The sequence below is a fragment of the Microcaecilia unicolor genome, chromosome 7 (assembly GCF_901765095.1).
Source record: "Microcaecilia unicolor chromosome 7, aMicUni1.1, whole genome shotgun sequence".
NCBI classification, from domain to species: Eukaryota; Metazoa; Chordata; class Amphibia; order Gymnophiona; family Siphonopidae; genus Microcaecilia; species Microcaecilia unicolor.
This window is the reverse complement of record NC_044037.1, coordinates 199,148,822-199,172,190: the sequence shown is the minus strand read 5'-3', so window position 1 is coordinate 199,172,190 and position 23,369 is coordinate 199,148,822. Positions and strand designations below refer to the sequence as shown.

The 23,369-nt window shown below is 42.8% G+C and overlaps 1 protein-coding gene across 6 annotated transcripts in view; it reads right to left on the bottom strand.

Annotated features, from left to right (window-relative positions):
- Window positions 1–23,369, bottom strand: part of ANKRD44 (ankyrin repeat domain 44) — a 477,800-nt gene that overhangs the window by 55,483 nt on the left and 398,948 nt on the right. For all 6 annotated transcript variants that reach the window (XM_030208682.1, XM_030208683.1, XM_030208686.1 and 3 more), the window contains 7 exons: window positions 23,043–23,114; window positions 16,554–16,755; window positions 10,064–10,151; window positions 9,128–9,245; window positions 8,079–8,295; window positions 3,322–3,409; window positions 1,396–1,479 (listed from right to left, as the gene is read on the bottom strand). In XM_030208682.1, coding sequence (XP_030064542.1) covers window positions 1,396–1,479; window positions 3,322–3,409; window positions 8,079–8,295; window positions 9,128–9,245; window positions 10,064–10,151; window positions 16,554–16,755; window positions 23,043–23,114 — 869 coding nt within the window. The remainder of the gene's footprint in view (window positions 1–1,395; window positions 1,480–3,321; window positions 3,410–8,078; window positions 8,296–9,127; window positions 9,246–10,063; window positions 10,152–16,553; window positions 16,756–23,042; window positions 23,115–23,369) is intronic.

Genomic DNA, 23,369 nt, shown 5'->3' with positions numbered 1-23,369 from the left:
TCCTTTTATATTTGGGAAGTTCCCCAGGGCTCTGTGCTGGGACCGCTGCTTTTTAACATATTTATAAATGACCTAGAGATGGGAGTAACTAGTGAGGTAATTAAATTTGCTGATGACACAAAGTTATTCAAAGTCATTAAATCGCGGCAGGATTGTGAAAAATTACAAGAGGACCTTACGAAACTGGAAGACTGGGCGTCTAAATGGCAGATGACGTTTAATGTGAGCAAGTGCAAAGTGATGCATATGGGAAAGAGGAACCCGAATTATAGCTACGCCATGCAAGGTTCCACGTTAGGAGTCACAGACCAAGAAAGGGATCTAGGTGTTGTCATTGATGATACGTTGAAACCTTCTGCTCAGTGTGCTACTGCAGCTAAGAAAGCAAACAGAATGTTAGGTATTATTAGGAAAGGAATGGAAAACAAAAATGAGGATGTTATAATGCCTTTGCATCGCTCCATGGTGCGACCGCACCTCGAATATTGTGTTCAATTCTGGTCACCGCATCTCAAAAAAGATATAGTGGAATTAGAAAAGGTGCAGAGAAGGGCAATGAATATGATAAAGGGGATGGTACGACTTCCCTATGAGGAAAGGCTAAAGCGGCTAGGGCTCTTCAGCTTGGAGAAAAGGCGGCTGAGGGGAGATATGATAGAGGTCTATAAAATAATGAGTGGAGTTGAACGAGTAGAAGTGAAGCGTCTGTTCACGCTTTCCAAAAATACTAGGACTAGGGGGCATGCGATGAAGCTACAATGTAGTAAATTTAAAACGAATCTGAGAAAATTTTTCTTCACTCGTGTAATTAAACTCTGGAATTCGTTGCCAGAGAATGTGGTAAAGGTGGTTAGCTTAGCGGAGTTTTAAAAAGGTTTGGACGGCTTCCTAAAGGAAAAGTCCATAAACCGTTATTAAATGGACTTGGGGAAAATCCACTATTTCTGGGATAAGCAGTATAAAATATTTTGTACATTTTTGGGATCTTGCCGGGTATTTGTGACCTGGATTGGCCACTGTTGGAAACAGGATGCTGGGCTCGATGGACCTTTGGTCTTTCCCAGTATGGCAATACTTATGTAAGTTTGTAGACTGTATTTAGAACTTTGCTCAACTAGGTTGGTTGTTTGGTTACACTTTTGATAAGCAGTTTTCATCTAGTGTGTGTTGTGGTTTATTCCTTTATGCAAATCTATCTCATGCATATTTATTTTGGTAATCCTGAAAACCTAACTAGCAAGGTGTACATCCCTGGAGAGGGCTGAGAAGCACTGCTATACAAGCTTTATCCCACTGCAATTGAGGACCCATTGTACTGCCTTAGAAAAATGGGAACTGCAGCTTGTTGGTATCCCAGCTTCATTCCTTGCTCCCCACTTGCTGTGCGGCACTGACCTTCCTTTGGCATCTTTACAATTGACGATCTTGGCATCCACAACTCCCATGATCATCGACGCACAATTTTCATGGTCATTAATTCTAAAAGAAAAACACACAAAACCAATTAAATGTTTAAAATGACATCTCATTTTCCCATTCTGTCCTCTTTTCCAACAGGTCCCCATGATCTGAGTTCAGTGCCTGACACCTTGATTAATATATTATCGTTTGTTCAAACAAATTTGGTATGTTGTTTGCTCACTAATGTACCTCTTTACCCAATATATTCACACAGTCAATACAAATACAAGTGCTTATATTCCACCTGGGCCTCAAAAGTTCTATGTGGATTACAAAAACATAACTAGGCAATATCTAGCAAGTACAAAGTAAAAAAATCTACACTCAACTAAAACAGAATTCAGCTATTAAAAAATGTTCTTAAGACTGTAAAAATGTATAAAATAAAAATGTATCAAGCTTCCATCTAAAAATGTGCAGTTACAATGACTTTTCAACGTCAAGGGTAATTCATTTCTGAACTGTGCAGACTAAAAGGAAAAGATAAAATGTGAAAAGACCGATAACAGCGGGAACATACTGAGTCAAATGCTCCTTTGCCTGAGTGGACTGAATAATAGCAGCTGATAAAACCAAAAAGCACAAATACAAAGGAGTCAATCCGTGAAGCATTTTAAAAATCAAACAGCCTAGTTAAAATGAAACTGAAGCATCAATGGGAAGCCACTGTAATCTCTCAGAAAGGGGAAAATGCATAAAAAAAAGGTGAATGAGCCATGGTATTCTGCAATGTTTGTAGTCAAACCCTTTCTTAAAACAGCCTACGAACAAAATATTATTATAGTCAAAAAGGGAGAGAATAGATGCTTGCACCAAAATTTTAAACTGGCCGCACAAAAATAGCTAGGAAATTGGTGGCTGATCAGACTTGTTTATATCACAAGCTGCAACAAATAATGTAGACGAGAGAACAAGCAGAATGTTTTCAATATTCATTATGCCTTATGTATGGGTATCATTTATTCTTTTGTTGAATCTACTGCAGCAGTACAAGCTGTTGCTATCTAGCTTCTGTGAGGTGAAAGTGGAAATTGCCTTAAGTCAAGCATACAGTTTTCATTAAGAGTGCTCAACTGAATGCACCTGACAACCTTTGCAGTCTCAAAAGCATATATTGACCACAAGAGTATGTAATGTAATGCCAAGGTAAGTCTTTGGAAGATCTCAGGGTCCTAAATCCGGCCATATGGCGGATAATTCTATAAAGGGGCACCTAGATTTAGACACTAGGAAAGTGCCAATTTGAAGCCTATTCTAAAAGAAAAGTAGGCACCTATTTTCATTTATAAAATACTAACTTGTGGATGAAAATATGCCTATATTTAAGGTGCGAACACTTACATCAGCTATAGAGTGGGTGAAAATGCCCGTGTCTAGATTGCAAAAGACATGCACATAGATTATAAAATCTTAATCTACATGCAAAGTATGCATCCTGCCTATGCTCCATCCGAATTCTGCCCATGTGAATGCCTACATGCAAAATACACACCATTGCATCTAGGCACATTCTTGAAGAATACTGCTTAGCTAAACACTGCACATTTACATGCTACCCCTAGATGTCACTGTTGCATGATGGCTGAGACTCCCTCCCTTCCCTCCCCCCCCCCCCCCCCCCCCCCCAGGAGATGGGAACACTGCCTCCATAACATCCTAAAGCCCGGCCAACGCAGGAAACAGGTGGCAGTGGAAGTCAAAGCACAGCGAAGTCACAGACCTGGCCATTTATTTTCAAGTGCTGTGTAGACATTAATCAGTCGTTACCATCATAGTATCAAACAGTTTGTTGGAGCTATAGTTTGTTCATGCTGACATTATATAGCTGTGCTTGAAGCTGCAGACTGTTATGGTACTTACATAGCACAGTGCAAAGGAGTGAAGGGATTACCATCAAACTTGCGAAAAGATTTCTGTTCTAATAGTACCTCTAAACAGGTTTCATTACCTACAAGAGAACACATGGAGCCATGTTAGACAAGCAGGAAAATAATTCATCAGCAAAAGTCACACTTAAAAGCCTTGTAAAAATGATGGGGGTGGGGCTGGGTCTGCCGTAACAGTGAGATAATGGACTTGGACACAAGAGTATTTGCTCTTGAAACCAGGTACCAAGAAGGGGTGTAGGAAGACCAAAAATAAATAAAGTATGGATAGAAACTACTGAGCTTGTCTTGGAAAGCTTAAAGGTTATGCTGATCATGGTACTATCCATCATCTCGTTACTACCGTGTTTTTAGTCATATAGAGGGTTATTTTATAACAGGTTACCTAGGTTTAAAGGTCAAGTAGGCAGGGGCGTAGCCAGACAACAGATTTTGGGTGGGCCTAGGCAAGAAAAGGGCGGGCACCAAGTGTTCTCTCCCCCCCCCCCCCACCACCAAAAATATATCTCAGCTGGCAGGAAAATGCTTCTTTCCACCTTGGCAGTCTGCAGTAGGCAGGCGCTGAAAACTGAGCATGCATAGGTGCCGGTATCATGGACAGTAGCACTTTCGTTACCATCAGGAGGAAGTCTTCAGCTGACGGAGCTTGGGATCCCCACTAGCTACCACTAAACATGTGCTACTGTTGGGTGGGCCTGAGCTCTAAGTGGGTGGGCCCCAGCCCACCCAGGCCCACCTGTGGCTACGCCACTGCAAGTAGGTGCCCCACATCCCAGCCCCCTCCTACTCTTCTTATAGATAGCTAATTCCCTACCATTATAATACTCCATCCAACCTTTCATCCCAACCCCGGGCCCCTTCCCCTAGCCTCTCCTAATCTTCTTACAGATAGCTCACACTTTCTACCAATATAATATCCCTTGTGAGGGAGATTTCAGTGAATTGCTCTACAGATATCACCAATTCTGCCTGCAGGTCTTTTCCAAAAACAATAGCCCCTCAAGCTCCATGGGACTCCCCACCACCAATGGCTTCATGTCTCCCTTCATTACAAAGGCCTTCAATTGGAAATATGCAAAAAAGGGGGAGGACTCTCTCCAGTCCAAATTTTTCCTAAAATCGGACCATGTACAAATCACCCCATGAAATATTTGGGAAAAAGATTGCTTAACCATACTTTGCACACACACTGTACACAGTCTATGAATCTCAGGGCAGACTATTATCAAGGTTAACAGATACAGTCTCCTTTCCCTGCCCTCCCCATTTCACTGACCAGCACTTAGCTCTTGCCATATCCAAACCAAAGAGAACTCACCAGGAGAGCCACCCACCCCTCATACTCAATTCCCTCTTCTCCCACTCCATCCAATGCTGAGAATTATCCCCTATATGTATATCTTATGGCTCTACCTCTGAACATGCCTTCGTGAGGGTCACATAAAAGTAAATCCCCCACCTTGTCATAGCACATACTTTTATGCACATATACCATGGGGTAAATTTTAAGAGGCTTTGATTATTGCCCCAGGAAAAAAATAACCCCAAAGATCTGTACCGTCTTCTTCTTCTTCTCTGCAGGTGTGTTTTCCCTTGGAAATAATGCACATAGAATTTAAATGCTATATATGTGGCTCAGTCCCCTCCTCTCCTAACCTTAACAGGCAATGCAGGTAAAATTACACATTTAGCAGTGACATCAACCTTCTGGATGGGTAATTTTCCAACTGCCCATTTCTGTGAGTACAATAAAGATCAGTGAGGAGGTTGACAATGAAAGAGAGCAAGAATTGCACCTGACTGGTAGGACTATATGGTTAAGTGAGAAAGCGCTGAAGGACGTTTTCAACTGACAGAAAAAGACAGCTTGGTTGATCCCATTCTGTGTCTGACACTGCCTTGATCTGTGGTCTTCTCACTCCCTCTGCCACTAAGGTCCCTGATACTGCTGCTGTAAGAGTAAATAAAACTGCACAGAACCTTTCAAAGAAAACTTTCCAAAGCATTTGGTTCATCCCATTCTGTGCCTGCCACTTTGTTGTCATGGCTTTGATCTGTGGCCTTCTCCCTCTCTCTGCCACTAAAATCTCTAATACTGCTGTGGTAAATGAATCTGCACAGAACCTTTCAAAGAAAACTTTCCAAAGCATTTCTGCAGGTGGAGTAGCCCAATGCTGCAGAAACAGGTTTTTATAAAACTGTGCACTTGATATAAGCTTAAAGTTACACACATCCAGCCTAGACATGCAGAAGTTTGTCTGGACTGAGTGGAGTTGCTTCCAGGGAAGGGGTTGAGGAGGGTTTTGAACGTAAATGCACGTTAACCTCCAAAATATGTGTGTGGTAATGAGGAGGTGCACAAAAATTCCCTTCAAAGTGGAAGTACGCACATATATGTTTGGTTTGAAAATTCAATCAGCAGTGGTTTTCTTATATTACTGTGTAGTTAATGGAAGATTTTCATTCCAACCTAACAATTTTTATAGTACCTATTTTTAATTTTTATATCATATTTTTAATCTATAATTTTTTGAATTTTATTATTTTGTTACAAAACAATAAAATTCAACAACGTGCCAAATTAGTCACCAAAAGTAAGCTGGTAGTGTTCCTATTCTGTAAGAGAAATTATGTGCATAATTTCCATTATTCAATACTAGCATAAGTCAGCAGCAGTGCACCGGCACCCACTTACGTGTATGTGAGAATGCCTAACTGCAGCACTTTAGCATGTAAGTTATGCATGTAAAGCTTGGCCCCACCCTTGGATTTATGCACATACATTATAGAATACCACTGAGCACACACAACTGGAAAGTGAGCATTCGCCCATGTAAGTACTAGTATTTATAAGCGTGCGTTAAGTTGCTTAAATTTTGGCGCCTTATTATAGAATTAGGGGGTTAATATTTTTAGCTGTACAACGCTCTAAGAATAGATCGGGGATACATACATACATTTGCTGTTCTATTTTATGCAACTGTGCATGTATTTGATGGAGTAATGTGTGTGTTGCAACTATGTCCCAGGGAACACACATGCATGTTACCACATAAAAGTAGTGTATACACTGGGGCAGTTTTATAAGCCCCTATTTGAACAAAGAGAGGGCAATTCTATAATTGGGCTCCTGGTAGAAGCCTACTTTATAAAGGAGCATAGGCACCTACTTTCTTTTAAAAAAATATAGGTGTAACTGCTTACATTAGTCAGGGATTAGTAAGGGCCCTGTTTATTAAAGTCTGTTAGCGTTTTTAGCATGTGCTAAAAATTAGCACATGCTAACCGTGTAGATGCCCATAGGAATATTATGGGCATCTACACGGTTAGCACGTGCTAATGCTTAGTGCAAGCTAAAAATGCTAGCACAGCCTAGTAAACAGGGCCCTAAGTTTCTGTACCTGAGGCAATGGAGGGTTAAGGGCCAGATTCTATATATGGTGCCTAAATAATCTGCGTGGAAATCATTTCCACCTAAGCGTATTCTATAAGCAGCGCCTAGATTTAGGCATGGTATTATAGAATACACTTAGTTGATTTCCTAGCGCCTAAAACTATGCACCTCCATTTACACCAATGAAAACGTGGCATAAATCCCGGTGCCATTTAGGCACAGAGGGCCATATTCTATAACAGCGAGCATAAATTTTGGAAAGCTCACAAAATGCCCATTTCCCTCACCATAACCATGCCGCTTTTTGCCTGCGCGCATCAAAATGTAGGCGCAGTGTGTTACAGAGTACGCTTATCGAATTGTGTACGTAAAGTCTAATTATTACCAATTAGTGGTCATTATTGCTTGTTAACTGCTGTTAACAACACTGATTAGGTTTGTTAAGCCAATTAAGTTATGTGCATTTTTACAGAATACACTTGGATTTCGGCATGGAATGTTAGGCGCACTATATAGAATCCAGGGGTAATTGACTTGGGCAGGGTCATAATGAACTGCAGTCGGGACTGAACCCAGTTCCCCAGGCTGTCAGCCCACTGCCCTCTAATCACTAAGTTATTCCTACACATAAAAGTTAGGAGTGAGCGCTTCAGCCAACCACAGAGCTTGTGTGTTTCTACCTAAATGCTGGAGATGTGTGTGACTTACAATATTCTAAAAGTTACGCACATAAGTATGAGTCCTGCCCAGGTTCTGCCCGTGTATATGTACCCCCCCCCCCCATCAAATATGCACTATGTAGGTTATGCAGATATTTATAGACTAATGCATAGGCAGAATTTTGGCACTTCCATGGGTATGTGCACACATAGGCATATAAATGCCATTATTCTAAACATTTATGCACGTGATCAGCACATAAATGATAGTGCTTAAGTGATAGAATTACTCCCAAAATGTTGTGTACTACATGCTCAGGGTCCCTTATAAAATTATTCATTACTTGTCCTTAGAGCACATGACAATATGCTATTATACTGAAGATTAATCTAGTATTTATTTATTAAGATTTATTTACCGACTTTTGAAAGAATTCAAGGTGGTGTACAGTAAGAATAAGTCAAACATGAGCAATAGACAATTAAAATAAATATTCAGTAAAAATATTCAAATAACAATACAAAGTATGGCATAGTATACTACTTACAATGTTAACACAATACGTAATAGAACCTTTTAATTGACAGTGTAGGACATAATACCCCATGAAGCTGAAAACCACCGGTAGAAGCACAAACATAAAAAGCCCAGAATAAGCAAATTGCTTGATATCCTACCATTATAAGCAGCCCAGTGCAACGGCGTATAACCTTGGTAGTCCGTGTGGCTGGATTCCCCCTCAGAAAGTGCTATTTGTAATAACTCAGCCAACCAAGTGGCATGGCCTCGAGCTGCCGCAAAGTGCAGAGGAGTCCTTCCCCTTGAGTCCTGGCACAAAATGGATGCTTCTTGATCCAATAGCATTTGAATACATTCTTCATAACCTGTCATAATCTGATATTAACACAGAGAGGTAAATAAATAAATATCTATGCAAAGAAACACTGAAAGATGCTTAGAGGTTGTGGGCACAGTTCACTGCAGAGCAGCAGGCAAGCTATTTCTTGTTTGGTGGCCAACAAGTGGCCATTTTTGGATGTACAAAAGAAGAGGTTTCCACTAATCATACCAAGGAAAACACAAGTCAACTGCCTGACTGGAATCACAGACAACCTATCCTAGCACAGCTCGAAAAGGCAACAAAGCTGGCACCTGAGCCTGTCTTCTACTACTGATTCTGGATGCCAAAGTAAAGTGTCTGATCACCAGGATCTTTTTCTATAGAGCTAGAATAGGAAACAATGCCTTAAGGAGTTTGCCACAAAAGTGGCATGTCAAACAATACAGAAGCATATGTGAAGACCTATTTAAAATGTCCTTGAAGTGCTAATTGAGAGGTTTTGGACTGATGGGGGTGATGGCATGCTAGCTTTTAAGAACTGTGTATTCTATTATGCCATCATTTTAGTCAGTGGAACTTATTAGTTTGTAATCCATTTTGGCACTCTATAGTTAAAGGTGGCCAAACAAAAATATTAAAATAAAGTAAAATGAACATATTCCTCAAAATAATTGTCAGGCTGTCTCTCTGAACAGGGTATCTAGGAGGCTTTAAAATATGTCCTTGCTCATCACTACCCATTGGTTCCTTTCGATTCCTCAGGCATACCTTGCCTGTTCATTTTTCTTCTGTATTTTACAATTTGCCTGCACACTATGGGATACGGTCCACCTTCCTTTCGGTGCAACATAAAATCTTTATTAAATGTGAGAAATCTGGAATTACCCCACGATGCAAGGCTGTGCATCCCCGAAGATCAGCTGCATCTACACACGCCTCTTTTTCAAGTAACAAGGAAACAGCATCGATGTGCCCATATGCAACTGCAAGCATCAGCGGGGTTCTACGAGATAAGGAATCTGATTAATAAAGGTCTAGTCATGGTTTCCAAAACTGAAATTAAGACTCTCTCGGTTTTCTTTTAACGCACAATTCAATGCATGAAATACATCAAAATCAAATTCTACCTTGCCACCCCCCCCCCCCCCCCACCCATGTTTTATGAAATAACCAAAGATTTTGAAATGTTAAAATAAAAAAAAATTAAAACAAAAAAAAAGTTATTTGGACCATCAAAACAGAGACCACCTTTTTCCCTTATGTATAAATCATTAGGCCTGCCTTTTGTACATCTCACCATCGGTCCAATCCATTACGTATTGACAAACATAATCTTCAAAATACCATGCAGGAACAGTGGAAAAAGCTTGTAGTTGAGCAAAGAAAGCACCATTACCACCATCACATTTCGAAAGCTGGCCCTGCTTCAGGGTGCGGCATTTGCAAATATATTTGCCATTCACTTCTGAGAAGCCAGCCCTAATGGTTTATACGTAAGGGAAGAAGGTGGCTTCTGTTTTGATAGTCCAAATAAGTAACTTTTTGAAAATGTTAAAAATCAATATTTAAATATTAGTAACTTGCATGTATAAGTTTATAGAATTAGGGGGATAAATGTGTTAGGAAGCCCAGATCTGTCCTTTATTGATAATTTCCAAATATCTAATCATTTTAACTTCAAAAGCCTTTTGCTTTTGGAATGTCACACATTTTCTTTGAAATGACCCCTGTGACTGTGGAGCAGAGGCAGAAATATTCCACCCTGTGCACATGAATGAGACATTTACAGTGCTGCTGTGTTAAGTGCGATGAAATACTTACTGTCCTTTGGCATCCCTTACGTTTACTGTTTCAGAGCCGTCTGTAACATCTAGCAATAACCGCAAACATGACGTGTGACCATTGATAACTGTCAAAGAAAGATCAAGAGTTCAGACAACAAAATTACTTCATATAAGGAAACAGAAGTAGTTATGCCTTGCTTCAGCTTATTATCTTAAACTGATGAAAGAGATCTCTTAACCAAAAACCACACTGAGGGGTCCTTTTACAAAGGCTTGATAGCGTTTTTAGCGTGCTGAAATAATTAGTGCTCACTAAATGCTAGAGATACCCCTAGGAATATATGGACATCTCTAGTGTTTAGCATAAACATATTTAACGCACGCGCTAAAAACTATTTCTGCACTGCCTTGAGATGTACACAGCACTGTACAGGCACTGACAGACTTTCTCTTCTCTATGGAGTTTATAATCTATCGAAGACACAACCAAATTAGGGTTGAGCATTTGTTTGCAATGATATGGGAAAGGTCAACGACACATCTCATGCCGTTCCATGCCATTATGAAACGAAAAGAAGAAGAATAAACCCCAAGAAAAATTATGTTTTATCATTTGCTGATAATAGTGTGAACTCAAGGGAAGTCACTGTGCATGTGCACATAGTGTACACTCTTTCAGAAAGAACACACCCTGTTGCACATAATGCACCCTCAATGGCTTTGTTCCCGTGATGAAAAACTAGCCAAATGAAAACAAATAAATGAACATTCTCAGAAATGACAAGGGAAACGATGAGAAATGAACATTTTCTGGCTGCCCATCCCTAAACCAAATGCAAATGCAGGTAGAACTCATATGAGAAGAATGAGGTTTAACTTGCAACAAGCACAAGGATGTACAAAGAGGACACAGCTAAATCACAAAGCAATACAGTCACCTTTACTGAAGAACTGAAGAAAAAAAAAAAGAGGAGGCAGCTTTCACCATGTGTGTCCTTCATATCAGCTCCTTCTCCACTTCCACCTGTATGACTGGCCCCGTTGCACATAGCTCCGTACCGTGCCTAAACCTCATGCCCAGGAACAGAACATCTCCTCCTGAAATAGCACTACCTGAGCACTTTTAACAGCATAAAAGGCTGCAAGTTTAGGTATGCCCATTTTTGCAGGTAATTTTGCTCTACTCAAGGGAACGGCTTTGAAAATTATCGTTCCTATTACAAAGTAGATCGACTGCTCTACTGCTAGCAAAGTGTCAAATTAATAGAGAGATTTTAAGAACTAGTACTGTGAACAGTTGATGATCTATTGCTTGGCCAGTAGGAGTCATCATCACATACAGTGGTGGAAATAAGTATTTGATCCCTTGCTGATTTTGTAAGTTTGCCCACTGACAAAGACATGAGCAGCCCATAATTGAAGGGTAGGTTATTGGTAACAGTGAGAGATAGCACATCACAAATTAAATCCGGAAAATCACATTGTGGAAAGTATATGAATTTATTTGCATTCTGCAGAGGGAAATAAGTATTTAATCCCTCTGGCAAACAAGACCTAATACTTGGTGGCAAAACCCTTGTTGGCAAGCACAGCGGTCAGACGTCTTCTGTAGTTGATGATGAGGTTTGCACACATGTCAGGAGGAATTTTGGTCCACTCCTCTTTGCAGATCATCTCTAAATCATTAAGAGTTCTGGGCTGTCGCTTGGCAACTCGCAGCTTCAGCTCCCTCCATAAATTTTCAATGGGATTAAGGTCTGGTGACTGGCTAGGCCACTCCATGACCCTAATGTGCTTCTTCCTGAGCCACTCCTTTGTTGCCTTGGCTGTATGTTTTGGGTCATTGTCGTGCTGGAAGACCCAGCCACGACCCATTTTTAAGGCCCTGGCGGAGGGAAGGAGGTTGTCACTCAGAATTGTACGGTACATGGCCCCATCCATTCTCCCATTGATGCGGTGAAGTAGTCCTGTGCCCTTAGCAGAGAAACACCCCCAAAACATAACATTTCCACCTCCATGCTTGACAGTGGGGACGGTGTTCTTTGGGTCATAGGCAGCATTTCTCTTCCTCCAAACACGGCGAGTTGAGTTCATGCCAAAGAGCTCAATTTTTGTCTCATCTGACCACAGCACCTTCTCCCAATCACTCTCGGCATCATCCAGGTGTTCACTGGCAAACTTCAGACGGGCCGTCACATGTGCCTTCCGGAGCAGGGGGACCTTGCGGGCACTGCAGGATTGCAATCCGTTATGTCGTAATGTGTTACCAATGGTTTTCGTGGTGACAGTGGTCCCAGCTGCCTTGAGATCATTGACAAGTTCCCCCCTTGTAGTTGTAGGCTGATTTCTAACCTTCCTCATGATCAAGGATACCCCACGAGGTGAGATTTTGCGTGGAGCCCCAGATCTTTGTCGATTGACAGTCATTTTGTACTTCTTCCATTTTCTTACTATGGCACCAACAGTTGTCTCCTTCTCGCCCAGCGTCTTACTGATGGTTTTGTAGCCCATTCCAGCCTTGTGCAGGTGTATGATCTTGTCCCTGACATCCTTAGACAGCTCCTTGCTCTTGGCCATTTTGTAGAGGTTAGAGTCTGACTGATTCACTGAGTCTGTGGACAGGTGTCTTTCATACAGGTGACCATTGCCGACAGCTGTCTGTCATGCAGGTAACGAGTTGATTTGGAGCATCTACCTGGTCTGTAGGGGCCAGATCTCTTACTGGTTGGTGGGGGATCAAATACTTATTTCCCTCTGCAGAATGCAAATAAATTCATATACTTTCCACAATGTGATTTTCCGGATTTAATTTGTGATGTGCTATCTCTCACTGTTACCAATAACCTACCCTTCAATTATGGGCTGCTCATGTCTTTGTCAGTGGGCAAACTTACAAAATCAGCAAGGGATCAAATACTTATTTCCACCACTGTAGAAACATAGAAGCATGACAGCAGATAAAGGCCAAATGGCCCATCCAGTCTGCCCATCCTCCGTAACCCCTAACTCTTCCTTATCCTAACTGATCCCACGTGCTTACCACGCTTTCTTCAATTCTGACACAGTCCTCAACTCCACGGGATGTCATTCCATGCTTCCACCACCCTTTCCATGAAATAATACTTTCTTAGATTCCTCCTAAGCCTATTCCCTCACTTCATCGTATGCCCCCTCGTTCCAGAGTTTTCCTTCCTGTACATTAATGCCCTTGAGATATTTAAACATCTCTATCATATCTCCTCTCTCCCTTCTCTCTTCCAGCGTATACAATGTTGAGGTTCATAAGAATGTCCCTATATGTTTTGTGTTCAGGACTGCCTACTAATTTTGTAGCCACCCTCTGGACCGAATACATCCTGTTTATATCTTTCCGTAGATACAGTCTCCAATACTGCACACCGTACTCTAAATGGAGGTTCACCAGAAACTTATACAAGAGCACTATCACCTCTTTTTTTCCTGCTGGTCATCCCTTTCTTTATGCACCCAAGCATCCTTCTGGCTTTGACCGTTGCTTTTTCTGTTTGGAAGCTTTAAGGTCATCAGACACAATCACCCCACAAGTCTCTCTCTTCCACAAGTCTCACACCCTATGTTGTACCATTCCCTCGGATTCTTGTGACCCAAGTGCATGACCCTCATTTTTTAGAATTAAATCTTAGTTGCCAGATATTGGACCATTCCTTCAGCTTCGCTAGGTCCTTCCTCAAATCATTCACACCCTCCGGGGTGTCCATCCTGTTGCAGAGCTTGGTATCATCTGCAAAGAGACAAACCTTACCAGACAGCCCTTCCACAATATCTCTCACAAAGACGTTAAAAAGAGCCAGTCCAAGGACCAATCCCTGCGGTACTCCACTGATAACATCCCTTTCTTCAGAGCAAGCTCCATTTACCACTACCCTCTATCTCTTTCCATTCAACCAATTTTTAACCAATCAGTTACTCTAGGTCCCATACCGAGGGCACTCAATTTATTTATCAGTTGCCTGTGTGGAACCGTGTCAAAGGCTTTGCTGAAATCTAACTGTACCACATCTACACCCCTCCCACTTGCAACTGTTTGGACACCCAGTCAAAGAAATCAATCAGATTTGACATGACATGCCTCTAGTGAAGTCATGCTGCCTTGGGTCCTGCACAGTGGCGTACCCAGGGGGGTGGTGGGGGGGGGGGGGGCGGTCCGCTCCGGGTGCACGCCGCTGGGGGGGTGCCGTGCGCCTGTTGACTCTTCGTTTTCATGCTCCCTTTGCTCCGGAACAGGTTACTTCCTGTTCCGGGGCAGAGGGAGCATGAAAACGAAGAGCCGGCAGGCACGCGGCACCCCCCCCCCCCCCCAGCGGCGTGCACCCGGGGGGGGGGGGTTCTTTCGTCGGGGGATCGGGGGTTCTTTCGCTGTTCCGGGGGGGGGGGGGGGCGCTGCACCCGGGGGCGGGGCGCATCGGCGATCCATCCCGGGTGTCAGCCCCCCTAGGAACGCCACTGGTCCTGCATTCCACTCTTCAAGAAACCTCAGAATCCTCCGCTTTAGAAGTGTTTCCATTAGTTTATGCACCACCGAGGTCAGACTGACTGGTCTGTAATTCCCAACCTCCTCCTTACTTCCACTTGTGGAAAGGGACCATATCCGCCCTTCTCCAGTCCTCCAGGACCACTCCAGTCTCTAAGGAAGCATTGAAAAGGTCAGTAAGAGGAGCCACCAGAACATCTCCGAGTTCCTTGAGCACCCTCGGGTGTATCCCATCAGGCCCCATCGCTTTGTCTAGCTCCTCACAAACACAGTCCTCTGTGAACAGGTCTTGGTCTACCATACGTCCATCCCCTTTTGCATTTGTTTTCTGCAGTCCTACCCCTGGCCTTTCATCCGTGAACACAGAGCAGAAATCACACCAACAGATGATCAACAGAAACAAAAGTTGTCCATGAAAGCAAAGAAAATGTAGTGCACTAACAACAGGGTATAAAGGTGCTGTATATAAACAAACAAACAAAACAAAAAAAAAAAATATATATATATATAAATGTGTGTGTGTGTGTTTATATATACAAATGACACTATAATTCAGCTGTTATAAGGCACAAATACATATAGGGTAAATATTCAGAAAGTAACAATCAACATTTTTGGGCCACCAGCAGCGTTAAGCTCCGATGTTCAATGCCAGGCCACATTCGAGTACTGAAACTGAATATCTGGGTATGTGCGGCTGGCTATCACATATCTGGTTAAGTGTGATACTCAGAACTTAACTGAATAAGTTAAACTGAACAGACAGGACTATGCTTTATGCAGTCCTAATTGTCCGGTTAACTTATTTGGTTTGCTGAATATCGGCACTTAACCACATTAGGTACTGACTCCGTCCCTGTGCTGCCCACAAAATCAACAGCTTCAAGTTTCCCAGTCAGTGCTGATGTTCGGCGGCACTATTCAGTGAAGTACTGTTGTGTATCAGCAGATAGCCACAAACAAGCGATTTAACCAAACAGGAGCCTCTACAGTTAAATTAAATTGCTTTGAATATCAACCTCAAGGGGGGCACCCCGAGAGGCAGAAAATTCTATATTAGCATCTGGGCATCCAGATTCCATGACAGAATACTAGCATAAGAGCTACCACTTACACCATGATAACAGCAGGAGTAAATGCGCACACCTAACTGCAGAACTTTAGTGCATAACTTATAATATTATTTCTACAAGTTATGTATGCAATTGTTGGACATGCCTATGTCCCACCCAGGCGCCTCCCCCCTGTAAATGCCCTCTTGCCTTTACACGCTAAGCAAGTTGCACACTAAAGTCATAGAACACTGGTTAGGGCCCAACTGGCCCTTATCCCCCTGATTCTATATAGCGCGCCTAGAGATCCATGCCAAAATCCAGGCGCATTGTATAACAACGCATGTAACTTAATTGGCTTAACAAGCTAATCAGCATTGATAACAGCACTTAACAAGCACTGAGCACTAATTGGCAATAATTAGAATTTACACGCACAACTCGCTTAAGCGTATTCTGTAATGAACTGTGCCTAAATTGTAATGTGTGCAGTTTAAAAGGGGTGTGGCCATGGGCTTTCCCAAATTTATGCGCGTGCTTATAGAATATGGCGCAGTGCATGAAAATCTACTTGCTGGGATATATGCCACATTTCCATTACTGTAAACAGAGGTGCATAGTTTTAGGCACTGAGATATCAACTAATGCATTCTATATACCACGCCTAAATCTAGGTGCCACTTATAGAATACGCTTAGGCGGAAATGTTTACCACCATGGATTTTTTAGGTGCCTTATATAGAATCTGGCCCTAAGAGTTAACCATAACAATTATCTACATAAAGGGGGACAGTCATTTCCTTAATCAATTATGTCTTGCTAGGTGTAACCTCTAAGAAGTGGATACAAGTAAAATACATCAGTTTGGTTTCTCCCACCAAACGAGCTGCAAAACCAGTATTACCAGGGCCCATCATGTCTCTCTTCTTCAAGGGAGTTAGAGCCCTTATACAAGCTGTACTCACCCGCAGCATGAAGTGGGGTTCTTTTGGATACACTGTCCTTTACCAAGATGGAGGCGCCCTGATTGAGAAGCGCTTCGATGCATTCTGTGTGCCCTTTGAAAGCAGCGAGGTCTAAGGCAGTGCGACCTTGCTCATCTTTAATATCTAGATCCACAAGACACTGGAGAAGAACTTCCAAGGATTGGTGATGACCGTTATATGCCTAGAAAATTAGATTGTTACTGTTATTATTATTGCATCAATTTACATTAGGTACTTTGATCCAACATGCTGCCTGGTGCTTGAAAGGTATGGATTCATATAAAGTGGGTCATTATATTAAAAGGGCAACTAGGTTAATCGAGCAGGAAGGTACCTATTTTACAGACACATACATGTGTATACGCTTTTGTAAATTATTAGCTCAAATCCTGCAGAAATTGTGCCTAGGTGGAAAGGATTCTATAATATTGTATTCCCAAATTTCTGACTAGAATGTCTACCTGGGCACCCAAGTCATAGAATAATGCCAGTTGTGCGCTTAACTTAATTGTGAAGTTAGGCGTCAGTTGGTCTTAAGTACCATAATTGCCCTTAAGTGGTGTTAATGAGCAGTAATTTGTAGTAGCAGCACTTGAATGCTATTCTATAAATGTAGCACCTAAATGCTATAGAATGTAACTACAAAGGGGGCATGTCCATGGGCAGACCAGGGGCATGTCTTGCACATAAGTTACAGAATACTATCACTTATGCACAAAACTGCCAACTTTAGGTGCCAGCCTTTGAGATGGTGTAAGTGCTCGTGCCTAAAGTTAAATGCACGCATACTGACTTATTACACCCTATTCTACAAAGGCAATTTTATTTATTTGTTACATTTGTATCCCACATTTTCCCACCTATTTGCAGGCTCAATGTGGCTTACATAATACCGGAGAGGCTCACGCTGACTCCGTTGTGAACAAATACAAAGTGAATTATGGTAAGTTAGGGTCCAGTTGGAACGTCACATTAGCGGGTCGTAAAGCGGAAGAGTTGCGTTATGTTCATTACGTACTTTTGTTGTGCTATGTTGCACAATTTCATACCCAATTGCTGTTACAGAATAAGCGCTTAGCACCCATATTTTTGTGCCTCATATTTGGCAAACCTTCTTGAATCTACCCCATTATGCCTGCTTAAGTGCATGTAGAAATGTATGAATATACAATATGCATGTAAATCGCAACTCTGCCCACGCTGTGTCTAAAAACTCTACCCCTGATTACATCTGCTATACAAGTATGTGCTGGTTTGCAACGTGGGGACTTTTAGACTGGAAGTAATTTATACACATTAAGGGCCTTATTCTATAAAGGTTATGCTTCTAAATTTATGCTAAATCTATGAGCATATAATACATTCGTAATTTAGAAGCGTACATTTAAGAGCTTAACCTTTATAGAATAAGGCTCAAATTGTTTATAAAATTACCCTGCAAGAGCAGATGGGTTTCTGCAGTGGCGTACCAAGGGGGGGGGGGGGCGGTCCGCCCCGGGTGTTAGTGGGTGGGGGGTGCTCCCTCGCGGGGGGCGGGACCCAGTGAGGGAATACCCGACGCGACGTCGCCGAGATTTGCCGCTTTCTTTTACAAGCAGGCAGGGCAGACACGAAGCGCTGCCTGCCATGCTGCTTTTCAGATTTTTTTTTAAAGCCCCGGATGGAGGCAGAAGACGAGGGCTGTCGTCGAAGGTGGTAGGTGGGTCGAGTTGGGGGGGGGCTTAGATGGGCGAGGAGAGTTTCAGATGGGAGAAGGGGACTGGAGAGGGGGGCCTCAGTTGGGAGAAGGGGACGTGGGGAGGGAAGTCTCAGATGGGAGAAGAGGGGAGAAGGGGACCGGGCTGGGGAGAAGGGGGTGGGGGTCTCAGATGGGAGAAGGGGACGTGGGGAGGGGGGTCTCAGATGGGAGAAGAGGGAAGAAGGGGACTGGGCTGGGGAGAAGGGGGTGGGGGTCTCAGATGGGAGAAGGGGACGTGGGGAGGGGGTCTCAGATGGGAGAAGAGGGGAGAAGGGGACTGGGCTGGGGAGAAGGGGGTGGGGGTCTCAGATGGGAGAAGGGGACGTAGGGAGGGGGGTCTCGATGGGAGAAGGGGACTGGGGTGGGAAGGGGGTCTCAGATGGGAGAAGAGGGGAGAAGGGGACTGGGGTGGGGAGGGGGATCTCAGATGGGAGAAGGGGATGGGTGGGGAGAAGGGGGGGGGTGGGGAAGGGGCCATACAAGAAAATGGGAGCCATGCCTGGGGCTGGTGGGAAAATGGGTCTGGGGCTGAAAAGGGGTCCCTAATGCAAGGCATGTGGATGAAGGGGGCTGGAACTGGGGGCTGAAAAGGGGCAGAGGCTGAAGCTGGGGGGACTGGGGGCTGAAAAGGGGACAGGGAGAAGTGGCTGGGGCTGAAGCTAGAACTAGGGGCAGGTGGGATAAGAGGGCTAGAACTGGGGACTGAAAAAAGGGGTAGAGAGAGAGAGAGAGAGGGGACAGACGATGGATGGATGGATGGATGAGATGGGGGGAGAGGGAGGGCAGACCCTGGATGGATGGGGGGAGAGGGAAGGGCAGACCCTTAATGGATGGGGGGGTGAGGGAGGGCAGACCTTGGATGGATGGGGGGGAGAGAGGGAGGGCAGAAAGTGAATGGAAGGGGCAGAGAGAGGGCAGACAGTGAATGGAAAGGGCAGGGAGAGAGGGCAGACATTGGATGGAGGAGACAGCAGAGAGGGCAGACACTGGATGGCAGAGAAAGAACGAAGACAGATGCTGGATGGAAGGAAGACAGTGAAAAGAAGATGAGGAAAGCAGAAACCAGAGACAACAAACTGTAAATAAAATATATATTTTTGTTTTTTTTGCTTTAGGATAAAGTAGTATTGTAGCTGTGTTAATAAATGTTTATAATAGAACATGTAAATAAGGTAATCTTTTTATTGGACTCATTTTAATACATTTTGACTAACTTTCAGAGAACAAAACCCCCTTCCTCAGGTCAGGTTAGGACACTGTAACACACTATACTGTATTGACCTGAGGAAGAAGGTTTTGGCCTCTGACAGCTAAATGTATTAGTCCAATAAAATGGTATTTTATTTTCTATATTTGTTTTATTTCTATTTGTTAATTTGTAAAGTGGTGATTGGTATTTGTTAGTTTTTTTTCCAAATTTACATCTGCTGTCTTTATATTTTGCACAGTACTAGGGGACATTTTCTGTTTCTGTGGTGTTGCATTGTATGCAGAGTCTGGCATCTTGGGGGTTCAGTTTAATTTTTGCCTAAATAGAAAGTTTATGATTACTTATTCTATAGTGGATTAGGGTGTATCTGTGTTTGTGAAAAAGGCATGACTTTCAGTTGGCATTGACTGTGCAGGATTGACGATCTGTACTATCTGTCTGGTTTCGTTTTACAATAGGTGAATTGATGTTCTAGTGCTCACTGTAGTGTTTAAGATTTCTTTTTCCATGTGTGACTCATAGAAATGACTGCTTATGGTATGGTAGAATTGCTCTATAGGTCCTGAGTGTTTTGTATTCTCGGTATGCCTAGTACTGGATTTTGGAGGGGGGTGTTAAAATGACCGGCCCCGGGTGTCAACTACCCTAGGTACGCCACTGGGTTTCTGAGTCTCATCTGGTCGTTTCTATCAAGAGAATTTCAGTAAGCCAGATTTTAATTCAAGGAACCCTGATAAATATTCCTACACTTCTGAAATATGTCCTAGGATTTTTTTTTTAATGTTCTCAAAACTAGAAAGCACTTTTGGAAGTACAATGGTCCCTTCATGTCATTAAACTGGTTCTAAGCTGGTTTAGATAAAAATGTGTCCTCTACCAAACCACCAGCACCACCTGCTAGAGCTCACAGTCATCTCTAGAGCTTTCTCGTTATAGTACAGTGACAATCAATAGAAATAAAACAAAATAAAACATGGAAAAGAAAATAAGATGATACCTTTTTTATTGGACATAACTTAATATATTTCTTGACTAGCTTTCAAAGGTTGCCCTTCTTCGTCAGATCGGAAATAAGCAAATGTTGGTAGATGACAGTATATATGTGAAACATCAAAGCATTTCAGCGACAGTCTAACAGGATGGGTGGATAGGTGGATAGGTGAGAGTCAGGGAGACAGGAAGGTGACAGAGCAATACAGTTTACAAAACAATACAATTTTATGCTTTATACTGGGCTAGAAAACCCAGATCTTTGTTAAGTCCTGTCTGGTGGGTGTCAAAATATTTGATCATTCTGACTTCAAAGGTCTTACGTTCCTGTATTGTTTTAAAGTTACTGGACATACTGCTTACTGTGCCACCAGAGTGCTACCTTATAAAAACATGGTAGTGACAGCTGACACAGTTCTAGTATATTAAGTATGTATTTTGTAGTGTTCGTACCCTGATTTGTACTGTGTCACTCCTATATCTGTCATGAGTTTATGGACTATACAGATAGACTCCAATGTGCTGAAGCAAATACGCAATGTGGCCACAACACAGATCGGGGAAATTAGTAAGTGCAAGGCTGGTGTAAATGCTTCCATTCAATTAACGGCAGTTAGGTGTAGAAATGCAGACATTCTATAACACCATGCTGAAATTCTATAACATCCCTGCCCCAACCATTAACATGCCCCACCTTTGGGATTGTGCACTATGAAATTTAGGTGCACATTATACAATGGGGTATAGGGCAGTTTCATGCATAATTCCTAATGACTGCCAATTCAGTGCTTGTTAGCTCCAATTAGTGATTCTTATCTCTAATTTAGTCAATTAATTTGCACACAGCTCTTTGATTCGCACAAAAAAACTGAGAGCCTAACTTTTGGCGACCTATACAGAACCCCCCTCCCCCACAATGTGTATATCTTTGATAGTATGTAGATTATAGGTGAGTGTACATATAGGCAGAGTCTGGGTGGAGTGCCCAATTTCTCTCACTCTCCCTACCCCATAGTCTGTCTCCCCCCCCTTTATCCAGTATCACCCCATCTCTCTATCACTCTCTTTCTCCCTCCCATCCAATCTTGCGTTGTTTCTCTGTCCTTTCCCACATCCAGTTTTGCCCAATTTCTCTTTCACCCCAGCCCATAGCCTCTGTCTCCCCCCCCCCCCCATTTTTTTCTAGTATCACTCCATCTCCCTCTCTCTATCCCTCACCAACCATCTAGTCTTGCCTAATTTCTCTCTCTATCCCCCCTCCCATCCACTGCGGCCCTGCAGCACAGTCACACTCCTTTTCTTCCCGTGCACCTCCACTGAGTCCACCCTAATAAACTACCATGGGAGACTCATGGGACCCGGCTCTGTATAGCGCCGCTAGTGCTTCCTGCGCCAGTCCCGGAGGTTTACATCAATGGAGGCAGGCCAGTGCAGGAAGCACTAGCGCATATCTCCCATGGTAGTTTATCGGTAGAGATGCAATGGGAAGGAGTAAGACTGTGTTGCAGGGCCATGGTGGAGGGGAGGGAGCGGGCTCTGCACGAGTGAAGGTGCGGTTCAGACTGGGGAGGTAGCTAAACCTGACAACAACAAAGTAATAGCCAATCAACTACTGTTCTGGGCAGGTGTAGAGGGTGGAGACTAGGGTTTTCAGGTGACATCAGACCCTAGCTTGCATCTGATTGGGCCCAAACTTCCAGTCTCAGTTCATCTGTTTTTGGGACAAGAAGTTTGGGCCCAATCAGCTGCAAGCCGCATCTGACACCGCTTGGAAAGCCTGTAGAGGGGGAGAAGCAAAGAGATGGAAATTTGTTTCTTAAAAACGACTTTCCTAATTGTACTTTGTTACTAAGTACAAAAGTACAGCTTAACAATGTAACTTGTTACAAAAAGTACTGAAAAAATGTAACTCTTTACTTGTAAAAGTACTGCCAACTGTACTTAAGCACTGCTAAAGTACAAGTACTTTCTTTGTTATTACCCATCTCTGCCCACATATCTCCAAACACAGACACACACACACACACACACTCATGCCAACTCTATGGCTGGTATAACTGCTCACACCGGAGCATGCAGGCATGTACATACTTGGTCACACTAGTATTCTATAAGAAAGCAGGGACCAATCTTCCTTTATAGCACACACTCCCACGAGGAGCCCTCTGGGCATCAATTCATAGGGGCACAGTTCTAGAATTATCTTCTAAGTGCTTGATGCATGTTAATAAAAGGGCCCCTTAGCCATGGCTGTGTTCAGTTTGTCCAATAAAAGGTATCACCTACAACTTCTTTGCTCTGCCTTATATTTACATGTCATCGCAATATTTTATACTGAACCAACACACCTGCACTTTTCTTATTATTAAACTCAGATGTTGATTATGGCTGCAAAACCAGGAGAAGAGAAGATACCCTCTTCTCAGGAGTCAGGGGCGTTCTACTGCGGTCTCTCAAATAGAAAGATTCATACTGCAGTATTTTGTTTTGACCCTGGGATTAGACACACACAGGTGTGCAGGACACTTACAGCTAAATGCAAAGGGCTTCTAGTGGCCACTGGATCCGAATCATCAAAACAATTGCCAGTTCTTTCCATAAGCTGAAGAAGAAAACGGGAAAACAAGAGAGTTAGTGTTCTTGAAGTGTCCTGTTATAAATAATCAGGTGGCAAAGCTAAAAGTTCCTATACAATAGGATATGGGAGCAAAATAAAAATTGGTTTTAAAGTACCTCATTACAATGGTAGTTTTACAAAACTAGAAATGTTCAGTACTGTGACAACTTCTAAATGCTTTCTGAAACCTTCCTTAGGGCCCTCTGCCATAAGCAATAAAAAGCAACAAAAGCAATAAAC